Source organism: Halyomorpha halys, unplaced genomic scaffold (genome assembly GCF_000696795.3).
Source record: "Halyomorpha halys isolate HHAL.00 unplaced genomic scaffold, Hhal_1.1 Scaffold19.1, whole genome shotgun sequence".
Taxonomy (NCBI): Eukaryota; Metazoa; Arthropoda; class Insecta; order Hemiptera; family Pentatomidae; genus Halyomorpha; species Halyomorpha halys.
Genome location: NW_027115129.1, coordinates 872,527 through 890,579, shown reverse-complemented (window position 1 = coordinate 890,579; position 18,053 = coordinate 872,527). Strand labels below are relative to the sequence as shown.

The 18,053-nt window shown below is 30.5% G+C and overlaps 1 protein-coding gene across 2 annotated transcripts; it reads left to right on the top strand.

Moving 5' to 3' along the window:
• The first annotated feature begins 101 nt into the window (after positions 1 to 101).
• On the top strand, positions 102 to 17,719 carry Atac3 (Ada2a-containing complex component 3). 2 transcript variants are annotated; one of them, XM_067052204.1, is made up of 10 exons: positions 102 to 201; positions 621 to 718; positions 3,525 to 3,671; positions 3,756 to 3,953; positions 5,413 to 5,577; positions 6,082 to 6,208; positions 7,960 to 8,097; positions 8,435 to 8,557; positions 11,065 to 11,345; positions 17,194 to 17,719. In XM_067052204.1, the coding sequence occupies exons 2-10, from the start codon at positions 662 to 664 to the stop codon at positions 17,446 to 17,448; spliced, it is 1,491 nt and encodes a 496-aa protein (XP_066908305.1). In that variant the 5' UTR covers positions 102 to 201; positions 621 to 661; the 3' UTR covers positions 17,449 to 17,719. The 2 variants fall into 2 exon arrangements, with proteins under 2 accessions (XP_066908305.1, XP_014277022.1); XM_014421536.3 differs by having other exon boundaries at positions 166 to 312.
• Positions 17,720 to 18,053: the final 334 nt, after the last annotated feature.

Sequence of the window (18,053 nt, the reverse complement as noted above, 5' to 3'; positions counted from 1 at the left end):
ACTGTCACTCGACCATTATGTCATAAATATTCGACATGTTTTAATTAATAGTTTAGTTTTAATAAATTGTTTTATAATTTAATTCGTTTTGTTTATTTTATGACTATTCAGTTATAAGTTAATTCTTTGTTATTATTAGCGCTGTTTGATCTGTTCGATACTGATGGCACTAGCAATGCATAAGAAGCCTCCATTTTTAGCGTAAGTGTATTCCGAGCGTATACTTGTGTTTATGGTTGGATATGTTTTAATTACGTTGATATTTGATTTAGCCATTGTTCTATTTGGCCATCTACCTTCTTTATTAACCAGGTTAGCAATATTTAATGTTTTATTTTTAAAAGACTTCCGTTATATTTTACAGGAAACAGGAAGTTAGTTTACTCTTAGAAAACATCCTGTTAAGTATTTTTAATATGTCAAATATCTTAAGATGTCCCTAATAAATGTTTTTTATCTTCTCCTTCGTTTGTCTAAACCAATATGAAGGTATATTGTTCCTATATTTATTTCAGTCTGCCCTCGTTCAGGATGTAAACAAATGTCTAGGTTATAACACCTCTCTCGAAACTATTAGAAGGAATTTTTTTATTTATTTCTTGTTTTGTTAATTTTTTCAGATAATTATCAAAGTGGAATGTCAGAGTTGTAAAAGAAGATAATGCAAGGGATTGTGACATTGAAAGAAGAAAATATGGACACCGTTCAATCAATTCAGGTATAACTTCATCATGGAAGTCATGAGATCAGGCGATATTTACTCATATGTGATAGATATTTGTTTTAGTTTCATTCTCATTATTAATAATTAAATAAACGTATTTTTTTCTTTTAAAAAAAAAGCTTTAGTATACTTACAATAATATTTTAATATTTATGTTACATTATTGATTAATTGATAAATTTTGAAATCATGTCTTCATTTTATTTTAACAACACATATTTAACTTCAAATTGATCCATAAAAATATAATTTTATGCAAATACCCTCCATAATTAACTTGTCAGTTATAATTTGGCTGAGTTCATCTAACTGCGGTAACTCTTCATTATTTGTTCCAATTACCGATCAACTAATTATTTATATTTTCACAGTATTTTACTGTTAAAAACAGAAGGTATATGTAATAAATTATGAATATAATTAAAACTTAACTGAATATAACATTAATATTGAATAATAATTTCTTTGTTTAAAAATTTGTATTTCTATTACAATTCTACACTTAGATTTATTAAGGCTTACATTCTGTGGTGAATAACTTATAAGATTACGAAAGAATTCCTGAGGGATATATATATATATTTATACTTTTTTCTAATTCTCTATGGTGTTTCGATCACGTTTAGTGTCTCTGTTCGACTTGACAACTCAACTCTTGGAATTTTCATTTCTAAACTGCATGATGGATGCTCTGAATATTATAATGAAGAGTTTTCCTGATATTGAGAAGAATAACTGTTTACTCTCAATATGCATTCAATTTTTAAAAAAAATTAATTAAATTTTATAATTTAATTGTCAAAAAATTTCTTATAGTTGTTCTTATAAAGAAAATTTTTGCTTGTTCATCAAGTGAATCTATCTTAATAAATAAATATTAATTAAGTAAATTAATAGCGATTACACTGTAATTTTACTAATTACAATCACAAACTTTATAAAATCATTGGGACAATCACTATATACCTCTTTTTATTTAAATTACACAATCGAGTTACAATAAACAACATTTAAATAGTAAAATAAATTCAGGAATGATTTTTCTAAATTTTTTAGTTACTATAGTTAAAGGGAGTGTTGATACACGAGTAAGGATGGGAGTATCACATCCCATGGGACTATTTTTCTTCCTACTGTTTTGCAATTGAAATATTTTTCTTATTATAAATAGATGATTGGCCCTCAGTGAATTTGAAGGAGATGTTTAGGGCTATGGTAAAGAAGAACAATAGTTTTCAAATATTTATCTATTTCCGATGCTTCGACCCACAATGTATGTCTTCATCAGAGCTAGTTAAGCTACTGCCTCAATATTACTAATTTACCAGTTCGTTATTAATAACAGTGATACTTATTATATTTCACTAGTTAATTTAATTAATTGATCTTTTCAATAATATATATTCTGAAGTATCAATTCATTATTCTTTTTTTATGTTAGTTAATAGTTTTTTTTTATATTTATCTTTATCCTCTTTATTATTTCATTTAAGTTTTCATACTTTGTATGCCTTCACATTAACACCTGTCTAGTTTGATGTCACTCTTTTTTTGTTTTATTGTATCTACCTTCTCTGTATCTTTTTATTTTATCTGTTCTATTTAATAGTTGAAAACTTTGATTGAACTTCTTTATCACCTATTTAAGGGGAGTGTTGTAGTTGGATAACTTTTTTAATGAGCTGTTTTTAGCGGACCTATATTTTTCAGAACCTCCTGAATCTATAAAAAAGTGTGGTTTATCGTTAAACTTGAGTATCTGTGTTATGATTATCTTCTACTTTAAGGTCCTTAACTTTTTTTATATAGCATAAACCTTCAGGAAAAAGATTATGAATAAAAGCAAATTTAATTTTCACATGACTCAAAAATTATGCGTTTTATGGGAAACTATGTTATAATAAATAAATTAATTTCTGTTCCAACTACTTTATTAATGAAATGTAAACATCAACTTTCTTATTAAATTTTGTTCAAAGTGATTAGCTTGAGCATTAAGATAGGCTGGACGTATTTATTTTACAGCAGCACTAGATAAGTGTCATTTTTTAGTAAGTTTTAATGATCCATCTTCATAAAAATTATGGTCATGGCCCGGTGGCTTGCACAGACTTTCTGTTTTATGTCACTCCGAAAAAATAACTCCAGTGGTGTCAGATCGGGAGTGCATGACATTAACACATATCCAATGCCCGAGCCTGCCTTAAGGTAATCACTTTGAACAACATTTAATATGAATGTTAATGTATAATTTTTATGAATAAAGTGGTTGGAATATATATATTTTTATTTATTATCACCTGAATTAAATTATTTATTATAACAATGAAAATCTTTGTTGGTAAATATCAACTAAACAAAGCATCAAGGGATATGATGGTTTGGTGCAGTCTCAAAGTTCAATTCCGTACGTCCAAATTGGTCTGATTATCATTATAAGAGTTTTTTGTAGTAAATGGGAAGTTCAAAGCATTTGTGAAGTAGGCGTTGTAGTAATGGGAATTTTTGAGCAGTTTCTTGTCGTTTCAGTTTAGTATGGGGATTCAAAGTAAGTCTCTTATCAAGATGGGGTCCTAAGTAGCGAATCTGTTCAACAGGTTTTTGTGGGATATTTAAAAAAGATACTGTAGGGCAGGAGAATAGAGGTTTACGACGAAGAGTAAAGGTTATCTGATGGGATTTATTTTGATTCTCCAGTTGTGTCACCATTCTTTAATGGATGTTATGTGTGACTTTAGACTTAAAATATAGATAAATGGATGTAAAAATACATATATAACACATATTTTTGTATTTTCAGGAAATTGTTTCTTATAATGCTGCCAAGAGCCTCAAAGATACTAATTTGCTCGACCTCGGTCGGCAACTTCTTTCGGAGGCAAAATTAGGAAATGGAGATCAAATTAAACTCTTAGTCGCTGCTGGAGCACCTTTCACAGCTGACTGGGTAAGTTGTGGTTCATTAATTTTTTTTTTTATTTCAGTTAGATTATTCTAAAACTTTTTTTTAACTTTATCTTTAAATTTTCAGGTAGGAACGAGTCCAATCCATTGGACGGCTCATTACAACTACATAGATGTAACAGAATTGCTTTTACGATCCGGTATATCTCCAGATGCTAGGAATAAGGTGGATAGGACCCCGTTACATGTTGCTTGTCAAAAAGGACATTTAGAAATCACCCGACTATTGTTAGGATTTGGTGCAGACGTTAATGCACGTGATATGGTAATTATCAGAAATACTTTTATTTTGAGGTAAAATTTATTCTACTATAGAACCTGTCTAAGTAATGTGTATAATGCTAGATCTTCTTATTTGCCACTTACCGCAAATCCAAGACTTGTACTTATGCTTGGCAAACAAAGGAAGTAATAAATGTTGTTATCCACATGTTTATTTTGTTCTTTTGAAATTTGTCGGCTATGGTATTCGATTTATTTCATTTTCATAATAAAAAGGAAGAAAATAAAGATAGGAGAAATGAAAGAAAACATAATATCAGCAATGTAAGTGGTAGATGATAAAAATTCATATAAGTAGTACTACATAACCTATAAATTCATTCATAGTCTAGAATTTGTATCAAAAGCTTTTTAATTTAATTATCTAGACATTTAATGTCTTTATAAATATATATTTGTGGTATATTAAATCAAAATTAAACTGCTAAAGTTAGTTAATAATATTTGATTAAAACAATATTTTTCAACCACTCTAATGATATTGACTAAACACGCCATGGAAATTTAGAATTTAATGTTTTTTAATATCAGGTAGGTCTTATCCTCGTTGAAATAGTCTGAGAGCGTTTAAATGATGAATTTTTAAAAATCTTTCCCTAAAATATCTTTAATTTTGTTTATTTGAAAAAATCTAAAAGGTTTTCATTGCTAGCAATAATAAAAACAAATTTATAAATACAAAATATTATAGAATTTCATGTATAATTATTGAAGAAAAATAGAAACATCCGACTCAAACGGGAAAAGCCTAGACCGTTCAATCTTTCCCGATTGCATTATAGCTTCGTTATTTTTTGTTAAACTCTTGTATGCTTGGTAGAAACAAAACTTTTTATTTATTTATTGATATTTACAACTGTACATTATAATACGTTTAGTTAATTTTATCTCAATTAAAATGGAGTGTTACAGGCGTGTAGAGAAACTACCCATTGGTAGCACTCTAATGATGTTTTGCATTAGCTGGGCAGGTGGCCATCTTCTTTTCAGGCGCCTTGGAGGATTGTCAGGAATGGAAGAGGAAGCAAGGTTAGAAACTAGTGGGTTTAGGTGGTTAGGGAGATTATAATGGAAGGATTGATATCTGGTTCGGGCTAGATCGGTTACATACGGAACAATAAGGTCTTTATGTATGATTTTATTTGTTATTTCCACTTCAAGAAACTCTAAAATACGAATTTCCATAGAAGCAGAAAAATTGATGTATATATTTTTTTTTTAGATTATGTTTTCATAAATCACCAAAAAATGATAAATTTAACACAAGCCCATTAATCTACAGAGAACTTAAGGAAGTATGTAGGGTGGTGAGTCAAAGTTATGTGATGCGCACACCGCACCAAATTTTTTGTGGTTACACTAATGTAAATGTAATTAGATTATAGAATTTTACATTTTTGGTGTAATTATAATGACTTATTTTTAATATTATTATTTTTAAGATAAGGATGACACCATTACATTGGGCAGCTGTCAGCGGAAGTAAGGAAATAGTGAAATTATTGCTTGATTATGGTGCTGCATATAATTCAGCCAGCAAATTTGGAAAAAGCCCTGCGGACATCGCTGAAGACCATTCATATTATGAAATTATAAAACTTATTGAGGTTAGATTGACTCCTTATTTCATCTTTTATATTATTTATATAATTATATATTCATTGTCGATAAACTATCAAGTAGTTTTCTCTTTAGTTTTTTTGCATCCCATGGAATTGTTTTGCCATTTTAGTACTATCATGAAAGTGACAGTATTACAGTTTCCTGTCCACACAGTGACAGCAGACCTAATCTTCACCTATTGATAGAGTCAGAAAAATTAAAATTACTTTTGATGAGGTTATAAACATTTTTCGCTATGACAATAAATGTTGTTAAAATGGCAACTATCACAACAGTGAGCTTGATGGTTGGTAGTTGCTCCAATAGCTGAAAACTATTACCGTGTGAACAGGCTTCTATGCTGTTTTTGCCTTAATTTAATGCAAAAACTAAACCCCATCACATATAGACACTTATTTTTTGTTACTTATATTCTAAATTTATTTATTAATATTTTCGATTTTTATTTGTTTTTCTTATTTTACCACCAAATCATTACTGATTTTTAGGAGGCGAAAACTATATCTCCTCAAGAAAGATCATTGAGAATCTCTTTAAAGAGGAAAGAGAGTCAGAGAATCAGGCACGAAGATCATGGGAATAACCAACCATCTGCAGGTGTCGGTGGTGGTGGAGGTAATTTAATTTAATTTATAATAAAATAATATGAAATACAAGAATCCTTTAAGCTACTTTTTGAGTTAAAATTAAACTTGGAAATTTTTTTTATAACAGCGACCATAAAACTTCAAAAAATGACAAACTATTTTCAGTTTTTGTATTATTGATTCCATTAAAATATCAATTTACTTTAGGTATTACATGGAGGTCACGGTTAGTCATAACACGCCAGTCTACCTTTTCTTTTTTTTTTTTTTTTTTTTTTTTTATATCCCCCTCCCTTGCCATTTCTGGCATACGGGGTGCGGGAGCAGTGGGCTAGTGCGCTGGGGATTGCGCATGCCACTACTCCCAAAGATTACCAATTCTTTTTTTTTTTTTTTTTCTTCTTTTATTTAATTTTTTACTGTGGTGCAGCCCAGCACTAGGTTTAGCACCTTACTGATGGAGCTGCACCTTGTCATCTGCATCCGTTCTGTAGGTCCTCCTGGTGCGCATCCGCCTGGGTGCCTCCTGCAGTTACCAGGCTGGTCCAGCCCTCCTGGTCTCAGTCTGGGTCAGCTTCCTCCTCTACTGGTGGCTCGCCGATGTTGAGCGGTCGTCCTTCCCAGCCTGAAGGTTACGAGATCGAGTCCCCGGCCCTACCCAGAATTTTTTCAAGCATATAAATATGCAATACTCACTCACAACCTCCCCCCCGGGCATTTGTGAGGCTCTTAAGCCAATGGGTGGCACTCACAAAAATAGGCGTGGGAGTGACGAACCCACCCTATGAAAACCTCGTCATGAGATGTGTGATGTATTTCCTATGTACATCGCGCAAGACCTTGGACCTCTATGGTCTGTCGCTCCAATAATAATAATAATTAGGTATTATATAAATGATAATAAGATGGTTGGGGGTGAGGTCAAAAAATTTAAAAATTTATTTATTAGTGCCAATATTTCAGGCCTTCAGAGCTAAGAACAAAAACAAGATTACGATTATGATGAATAAAAGGAATTACAGAATGCTTAGAGAATAACTAACATAAGTGGTATTCATGGTATTGTGTTATATGTAAAATGTTTTACCATGTTAAATGTAGTAAAGTATAGGATTGTGAGCAGTCCTATTTTAAGTCTTGATAAATGTTAAATGCATTAAGAGCTCCTAGCGGATTTTCTGAGCAAATTTTTTTATAACCTTTTCTTCCAAAACTTCATGTTATTGTTTACTTCTAAGTTTTGATTAAAGTAATTTATTACAACATGCCTAAAGTAAGTGAAAAGTAGAAGTTGTGTGAAAGTTTGGCAACTGAGTGTCTTGTTGATCTTCTAACTTGCGAGGAAGAGAATCAAGATGAGCTAATTGACAACTGGCATTACATTATTATTATTATTATTATTATTGTCATCCATTGCTTTATTAGTTTTAAAAACATCCAAAACAATACCAACACAAGTTACGAGCAAGTAACCTAACACAACAAACAAAACATTACGAGCCCAGTTGGTCTGTTGCATGACTTCATTCCCCATTTAATAGACCTAGTAACAGACTCTCAACCATGTTAAATGCTGTAACATGTTAAACTATAGATAATGAATAACCCTATATAGAAACATAAATAGTGTTAAAGGCTGTATGAGAAAAGTAATATTAAAATTAACTGAGAGAAAAGAACAAATAATAAAATCATTATTATTAATAAAAATTATTATTTTGATTTTATAATTAAAATTTTTATCAATTTAGATATATAGTTGTTTTTATAATCTTACAGAAATATTAAAAATGGTCGCAAAGAGAAGGAAGATCGGACTTGGCATTATTCTAAATAAAAAGAGTGAAAACGTCGACACTAAAATCGAACTCATAGACAATGATGAGAAACCGAAGATGCTACCTTTTACTAATGGTGGTAAGTAATTCTATCTTTCTTTTTTGTAGAGGATCTTTATATGAAGAGTTTTTTGCAAAAACTTTTCATCATTATTTAAAGATGTTAAAATTAAGAGAATTTTACAACAATCTGAGATCTAAATGCATACAAATGAAGTTTATATGGTTCTTTGAATCATAATTAGTGGCAGGAGGTGATGTGTTTGGAAGATATGAGGGGAGTATTGCTCAAAGCTGTGACTATAATAATAAAGTCATAAATGTCCATTTCTGATCTCACATATCTAATGCTGCATTAAAGTTTTGGTCATCGTGGGGTTGTTATTATTTTGTAATTTTATTTTTTCTTTTTTCAGTGCAAAACGATAAACAAGATGCTATACAGATGCTGAAAGAACATGGCATCACCATGTTGGAGCCTGATAATGGAACTGTGGTTTCGTCGGCTGTTGAAAGAGGTCAAAACATTAAGCTTACAGGTAATGGATACTTGAATTTTATTTTAATTTTAAAAACATAACACCTTGATTTTCTGTTTCCATTTACTACCAGGACCCTATTTTATTTATTAGTTCATAATACTTATCAATACAATACTAATCTAACTTGAAAATGAGTACAAATACTAATAATTTTAGTCTCATAATGGAGACAGCTACTAGTAATATCTTAGACATTAAAAAGTACAAAAATACAAATCAGTGAAATTGTACCACTAACAAACTACATGATTGATAGTTTTGACTTATTTATGAAATGAAACCAACTTATAGGTGCAAACTAAACACTTGCCAGCATTTAAATTTTTACCTTAATAAAACCCATAGAGGCTGGAATGGTCGAGCACATTGGGATAAGAATTCAGAAGTGCCTGGTTTGGAATGGTATGGGTTCAATTCCTACCTAAGGGAGTAAATATTTATCTCATGAGAAATGAATTTTGACTCCCTCCCTCTCCGGGTTTAGGAGGCGGTAACCTCTAGGTAGCCATCAGGGGTTGGTAATAAGAATCTTCTTTCCCTTTCTCCTTTGGGACTTTCAGCATGGAGGTGCCGTGTCATTCCAAGCATGCCATGCCATCCGTCTCGGTTACTTGCATGGACTCCAGCCGCTTTCCTCTCTTCTCTCCCAGTGGGATAATTAGATACAACCATGACATCCTTGGCCTGCCAGTTAGTCAGGCCTCGACGGAATTGCGAGGTTCCCGATTTTTCCTCATTCGACCTATATGGCTGAACCACTTTAATTGTTTTTTCTCCAAGATCTCGGTTAGGTGTTTCACTCCTAAATCCTCTCTTGTTCTATTATTTCTTGTGAGATATCTCCGAGTTTGCACGGTTACTCTTCCAAGATATTTTATTTCTACTACTGTGACTGCTTAAATGTTTCTGAGGAACCCAGCTCTCATTTCCATATAATAGGATGGGAAGGTAAATTGTGTTGAAGATTTATAGTTTTACTTTTTTCTCAACCTCCCGTTTCCCATCAACAGTTTTGCAAATTTCATAATATATGTTGTTTGCTTTTTTAATCCTGTTAGATAGATCTGCATATCCTCAGGTTCTCGCCCACTTTGGCATTGATAACTATGCCCTTTCTGTCTAGTTCCGCTTCCCATTCCACTGCAGCTTGCTGGCGATTCTGGACAAAATCTGCTATGAGCCCTATATCATGTATAGTAATGTTTGTACTAGAACTGTCCTCAGATTCCATTTCCCGACGCCTACTATATGCTGTTCATCAGAATAGTAAATAGGAGGGTGCTTTAACTGTCTCCCTGTTGGTAATGAGAACCACTGTTTATTAAATACTTGTTCACTTAATTGGTATAAATGTTGCTTTAAAGTGAGAATTATTTCCTAAATTCTTTCTTTATGTTATGTATTGTAATATCCTCTTTTCTAATCAATAGTTATGTTTATTTATAAATGGTTTTGGTTATGTTTTTGTTTTATGTATATCATTTCACTATTGTTTATTTGCTTTGTTCAACCAAAAAGAAAGCTAACCAATTTTGTTCAGTCAAATGTGGAGTGAAAAGATCATTATTCAAAACAAAGAAGATGGCGGCACATGTCTTTTGTAAAGTCCGTTGAATCGTGGCCATTTTGAGCAGACACAAATATTTTAAACTTTAAGTTAAAAGGAATATGGTCCGGGTGCGGACAAAAAAACTCAAATAGTAGAATTATACTATTTTAATGAGCCAACGTTATCGAGCCAACGTCCAGGATTTTAAACTTTATTTAACTTCCTATCATAATTGTAGTTACAGTAAATTGAAGAAGTTATAAACAAGTATTAAAGAAAATTATTCATAAAGGAAAAACTTAAAACTATTGTGCTGCAATCGATGTTTACATAGAACATCGAGAGAAAGATCACGGTTGGGGAAATTCATTCGTTGCTTAGGCGATGGAGGAGATGGATGTCCTGAAGATCCCTTAGCTACTCTCAGTGGTAGACGTCTTGAAAAAAGAAGACATCGAAGAGTCACCTAAGAAGAATAAGGGACTCTTTGTTTTGGATTGCCTGGTGAGAGGACGTCTCCTGAGAGGGAAGGTGAAGAGAATCTTTTGTTGAACTTTAGATATAGCATTTTGGGAAAGAAGACAAAATGTTTTGTTTACAGTTAGTCAGTGTTTGTTGAGAACGAAGACATAGAGTAATTGGTTAGAGTTGCTCAAAATAGAATTGAAGCATATTTGTAAAAGTAGCTAATAAATAATTTAATTCAGTGTCATTAGTAGCTGAATGTATGTTCTGATTGCCTAGAAACCCGCCCTGAGATTAAGATTCTATATTATATATAATTAAAAATAAAAATTCTCCTATCTGTTAAATATTAAAGATTTTCATTTGAACCTAAGCTATACTTTAGATATGAGAAAAGTAAAAAACTATTAAAATTATTATTATTTTTTATAAATAATTTTTTTTAATATTACAATAACAATATTAATATATTATTTATAATTTTTTCCAGAAGCTGGAAAGCTTGCTTTAAGTTTTTCGAAACCTTCCACTGTCACCACCAACAATACGACAACCACAACTTCACCATTGGTAAAAGTGCTTCCTTCAATTATCAGTAGACCTGTTAAAATATTACCCAAACCAGTTACGGACGAATTGCCAAAATTGTTTACAAAACCAAACGGGCAGAAAATCATCACCATCAAAGCTGACCAGCTAATCAACATGACAAAGGAAAAGAAAGTAATAATTAAAGTTACGAGGCCGGTGCCCAACGCCAGGCTAATCGATGTGAGTAAATCATAACTCATTATTTGTGTCTTATGTAATTCTTCGATTGTAAATTTTGTTTATATAAGAAGAAGATGATTTGGAATGCAATCTGTGAAAAACACAAATAAGTAATAACTTGCCAACGTTTCAGCCAGATCTCGAGCCTTCTTTAGGGCTAAGAAAAAATAACTATAATAAATAATTACAGAATGATTAGAAAATAAGAAAACAACTAACATATATAACACACTAATAAATATATACACAAAATGAAAATTATCCAAAATAAAGTGATGAAAATTTCCTACTTTTTTATAATGTTAGTTTAAATAATTTTCATTTCATACATATATTTACTAACTAGATTTTCATAGTTACTTTATTTTTTGTTCTTTCCTCTCAATTAATTTTAATATTACTTTTCTCATACAGCCTTTTTCTTCTTATAATACTTAGACGATACATATCTTTCAACACTATTTAAATATCTATAATGTTAGTTATTTTCTTATTTTTAATCATCCTGTAATTCCTCTTATTCATGATGGTTGTTATTTTGTTATTTGTTCTTAGACCTGATGAAGACTTGACATTCTGGCCGAAACGTTGGCACTAATAAATAAGTTATTACTTATTTGTGTTCCTTGCTTAGTGCATTCCCAATCATCTTCTCCTCATATACATAATTCATGGTTAACTATCTACACATCATTGTAAAGTTTGTTATATTTTATAGGCTTGTCTATTATAAGGTCCACCCTAAGATATTCATGTTATAACTGACACATTTCTAAGCTATGAGTTACGCTAGCATAAAGAAGAAAAACTGAGGGGAAATTAGTATTATTAGAGAGAGTTGTTAGACCAGTACTTAAGAAGTTCTTTGATGATATTTTATAAAATTTATTTTTAAGTTGTAAAAAGTTATACATCAAAGAAAGGCTTACATGTTAAATGTTAGGTTTACTATTGCTGTGGATGCAGTTGTAGCTTATGTATGCAAATTTGCATACCATCATTGTGACTTAAATACAGAAAGAAAAAAAGAAAAAAAAACTTTTGTTTGTCAAACCATGGATTGCTCGGCATGAAGTGAAGAGGATAAAATCAAAATTTGCTTCAAGAACTAGCTGTGGAGAATCAAAGAAGAAGCATTAATTTTTTGAGAATGGATCTAGGTACATTTAAACTCTTAACCTTGCTGGTGGGACCATTTATATTAATGAAACCCAATCAGCACTGAATAACAGCTTATGTTTACTCAACAATTTTTAGCCACGTGATAGATCTACCTAAGCTTCTGAACAGTTAGTTGACTAATTTTTATTTAAATATTGGAAAGCTAAATCATTTATTAGAAAAATCTCTCCTTGTGAATGGCAGAATTTGCTACTGAATGTAGTTTGTTCAGGACAGATACATTACTGGTACTGGTATTTTATTTGGTGGGGGGAACAAGTCCAGCTAGTGGTTCTTTTTTCCAACCCCTGACGGCTACGTAGGTTGCCGCCGCATACTAACCAAGGTGGGAGTGTCAAGATTCATTCTTCGACCGCCGAAAAATGAATGTTTAACTGCTCCAGGTGGGAATCGAACCCACAACGTTCCAAACCAAGCCCACTGGGACCTGCGCCCCAACCTGCACAGCCGTCACGTCCTCCCCAGGACAGATACGTTAAGCACAATTTGTTAATTTTTTAAATTAAAAAATAGTTTTGGATGCATTGAGATTATATATTTCTGTAAGTAAATAGTCATTTAATACAATTTTAATAGGAAACTGTTATGATATTATTCTGATAATTGTTTGTATTTTGAAGATTATATGACATGGGTAATTGGCCTGTAAGTGCAAAATGTTTTTTAATGAATTATGACATCAATAATTTAATTATATTCAGAAGTATCAGTGTTGTGTGTGAGGGAGTAATATGGTAATAATATGAAAACAATTTTTAGTTTCCCTCCTCGATAATGGCCTAAGGCCGAAATGTTGGAAAATTAAAATAAACTGTTGAGAGTAAATGGATCATTTGAAGTTATGTTATTATTAATATTAACCACTCTCAAACAATTATGTTTTTATTTATTCTTTCTTTACTTTAAGTCTGATCTTTCTTCCTCAATTTTCCTACCTTTAAATGTGTAAAATTTTTTGTTTTTATTTCTCTCTTATTAACTTTTCTATTTTTACGTATTATTACGTCTCTTGTTCATTTTAGATCCAATAGTTTGTGTTATTTTAATTCTTATTTTGGTAAAATAAAATAATGATGAGAATGTGGATAATATATACGAGGAGAAGATGGTTAGGGGTGTGGTCAGTAAATAACACAAATAAGTTTAAAAAACTTATTTAATAGTGCCAACATTTCGGCCATAATTTCCAGCCTTCATCAGGGCCAAGAACAAAAAATAAGATAACAACCAATGAATAAAAAATATATGAAGAAGATGGTCAGGGTTGCGGTTAAAAAAAGCAATAATAGTTTTTAAGTATTTAATGTCCGACGTTTCGTCCCACTTTGCAGGGCTGTTCAAAGCGATAGGTTAAACAGTTTATTAAGTATTGAACAGTTTAACCTATCGCTTATAAGCGTGCGACGCAATCAACTGGGAGTAGTCTAAGGGGGAAGAAGGGGTGTGAAATGCGTACTATGTTTATACACTGTGTTTCAATATCAGGTGCATTCCAACGAGGTATGGGTGGATAAGTAAGATCATCATGAACTATTTTATAGCTCATTAAACTAGCTTTAATTTGAGCGCTAATACACATCTGTGCGTCAAATGGTTTTTGAGGTATAGATTTTTAAAAATAAATTCACTAACTACTGATCTTTCAGTACATCCCATACAATATTTTTCTGAAATGTTGCTTTTTAAAAAGCTATATCTCAAAAACTATTTAACGTAAATAACTCTATTAGGGCTCATATTTCAGCAAATTTACTGTTCTTTAAATGACATTCTCTTAGGTTTTCTTGTGTTGTTCCCACTTTTTGAGATATAGAGCTCCTAATGAAAAATTTTATCGCTTTGAAACAGCCGCCTTTTTTTATTCCCTCTACCAATACTTGGCAGACTCATCAGTTTTGACTAGTAATTATACATAGTTTTCATTAAAGTAATCAAAAATTGGGGTAAGATAATTGCCTTTTTTCTTCTCTTGGGCTCTTGTACTAAATATTTTTCTAAAATCTACTATTTGGACTGTGATAAAAAATCACCTATCGTTTATAAGCATGTGTCACAATCAACTGGGAGTAGTCTAAGGGGGAAGAAGGGGTGTGAAATGTGTACTATGTTTATACACTGTGTTTCAATATCAGGTGCATTCCAGTGAGGTATGGGTGGACAAGTAAGATATATATTCAAAACCATTTTTTATTTTTAAAATCACTTATTAAGTTTTTGAGATATAGACTCATGAAGAAAATAAGTTTCCTGACTCAACTTTCGATAGCAGCATCCGTACCTAAAAAATTCAATTTTCTGACACTTTTTTATGATAGATTTTTGCAAACTTAATATGCAATTTAATTTTTTTATCAACTGCAATGTATAGGTTGTTGTACTATTGGTTCATGAATATGAAAAAGTTGTTATAAAGTTACACAGTATGGCTGATAATTCAATTTTAATATTTCACTTTCACGTTTTTTGGGGCCAGGAAAATGCATCAGGAAAGAATAATATGACTTACTTTTTGTTAATCTATCAATAGCTCGCTGAGTACACATCGCATTGAAATACTGATATATGGCTTATCTACTTATGTAAACAACAACAGTAATTATTAAAAAGGCCAAAAAACTAACATCCAGGGGAACTAAAATAACACGGACAATAATTAACTTTGGATCCATATGAAATATGTCTGGTACTATTATTGCTTGAAAGTTTTGTCTCCTACAATCGCTTCTAAGTCTGTGGTACACGGAATCCCACTCTAGATATTGCGAGCGACCAGCGATCAACCCAAATTGGCCTCACAATCGACTTCTTGGCCTCCACTGATATGTATATACAGAATGATTGAAGTAAATAATTGCACAGAATAAAAAGAAAGTAATGAAAAATAAAACGTATATATAGCTTTATTAAATTAATTAATTAAATAATAAATAAGCTTAATTAAATATGTAAGTAAAATAACATAAATGAGGAAATAAAAATATAAAGTTATATAATGGAATGGCACAAAGTAATATGAATATAGAATAAAGTAAGAAATATAAAGTTAAGTTAGGCAAAAGAACTTTCTTTCTATTTTGTAAACAATCTAATTTATCTTGTGATAAATTATAATAGTGAAAATTAACTGTGATTAAAAGTTTTAATTTTTAATTTAATAAGAAGAATTGACAAAATAAGCTAATTATGAACTGAAATTAATGACCTGAGCTGAATATAGCTAAATAAAATTTTAATAACTGCATAAAGATTTTTAAAACTGATATAGTTCTAAAATTTAAGATTGTCCGTGAGGATAGCCGACGATACGTCAGACTTTTAAAGAAATATAAATTGTTTTGAGACTAAAATTGGATAAAATTTACTTTATTTAAACAGTAATATAACCAGTCTTAAGAAAGCGTTAAGATAAATATAATATAAATTATTTTTTTAATAATATAAGTTATATATTGTAATATGCTCTTTTTGAGTAAATAATATATTTTGATGTATAAAGGGTTTTAATATGTTTTATTTTATGTATTATTTTAATATTAATGTGTTTTGTTTATACAAAAAGCAAGCTAACTAGTTTTCTTTGTCTAAAAGAAATACGTTATTTTTTTTAAACAAGAAAGATGGCGGTGCACGTCCTTCCAAAGTGTTCGTTGGGTTGTTTGTGTTAAGATGGACTGAAGTTTTTCAACCTTTGTTGTTTCTATACAGTAATTATAGAAAAAGAAAAATCAAACATGAAATAGAAAAACAAAACAATTGTCAACAGACTGTTCACATCATAAACCATGGCAAGTAAAGCGGATCGATTGTAACAAAATCGATTATTTTGGATTGATCAGTAAACATCGAAGATAGCGGAGAGGAGATGGACTTTGAGTTTGGATTGCCTGGTGAGAGGACGTACTTCGGCTGGAAGCGGGAAAGCTTGGAAGCCATTTTGTTAGGAGAGAGGCAACTTGTGAACAGCCATTTTGGACGCCACAACAATAGAAGAACAAAGAAAACACTAGGAATCAAGAAAATCGTAGAGCTTGGTTAGTTTTGGTTATAACTAAATTTAATATACAATTGTAACAGAGATATTAATTTAATTAAGTTAATTGTAAAAGTGCTTGTATTCTGATTGCTAGTAACCCGCCCTGAGATATAGAGTCTCTCTCTCTTTTTATATAATAAAATTAAGAGTCTTTTTGTATAATAAAACTATATTATCTATTTGATATTAAAGTTCTTAATTAGAACCCAATTATCTCTTATATTTGAAAAAAGTTATAAATCGAGCAAAGATTCTTTTTATTTTATTTTTTAATATTTTTAAAATTATTACAATATATACTCATTATTGTACATCTTATTTTTATGTCTTTATGTTCATTTTTATATCATTTTCTTTTAATGTATAATTATATAATTTTTAACCCCACCTTAGTTTACTTTTTTGTATGGTATTATCCTACGTTGTCAAAATATTTCTTGTTTTGTATCTTTTTTAGCCCTGATGAAGGTCTACAAAGTTGGGCAAAAAGTTGCCAAGTAAATAGTTGTTCACTATTTTTTGTTCCTTTTTTTACCACACCCCCAACCATCTCCTTCATATTTTTTTTTATTTATACGTTTATAAATTAACCAAAATCTTTGCTACATAAATAATTTTTATTTTTTTTTATAGGGAAAACTCGTTACCACTAGCCAGAAAGACCAATTGATAAACTCAATCAGAGAAAAACGTACCCAAGCCATTGTTAGATTAGTCGAAAAGAGAAAATTTGCAGAAGAAGCCAAAAAATCTTATGAAGAAGCAAAAAAAGCTTTTGAAAAAGCAAAAGAAAATATGTTCAATTTGGAAAATGAAGTAGAAGATATTCAAAAACAAATTTCAAATTTTGATCAAACGCTTTATAAATTGATGCCAAAAACTGAATGAGAAGCGTCGTTTGAACTTTGAATTGTTTTTAATTTTTTAATATTAACACAATATGTGAAATGGATTGAGTGATTCAGCGTTCAACTGAGCATGTTATGGTATAATTATTTCATTTTCCTTATAACATACCTGTATTATAACTTTAGGTGCGTTATCATTATAGAATGTAATGATGTTACTTTTAATTATATTGTGTATATAATTGTAAATAATATTGTTAGATTATTGAGAGCTACTTTAAATCCTTAAATTTCTTCACTGATAAAGTATTGGTAAAAAGTTACCTTTAATATGTAATTTATAAGTAAAGAAATATTAGTTGTTCAGTTTAAACATATTTATGTTATCTATTTAATTTTTCTTTTTTAATGAATATACTTAAAATTTATTTGACTATGACAAATTTCAATAAATTTTAAGTTCTGTCCAAAAGCCTACAAATAACTTTTCTGCGTACTTAAATAGATTATTATATGTTACAATTTATTATTATTTTATATTTTATGGTACCTTTCTATTTTATTTTCATTAGTTTTCTTCCTTTTCTATTTTACCGTAGTTGCTGGTATCGAGTTGTATTAAATTTGACATGGCTTGTAAGCCAC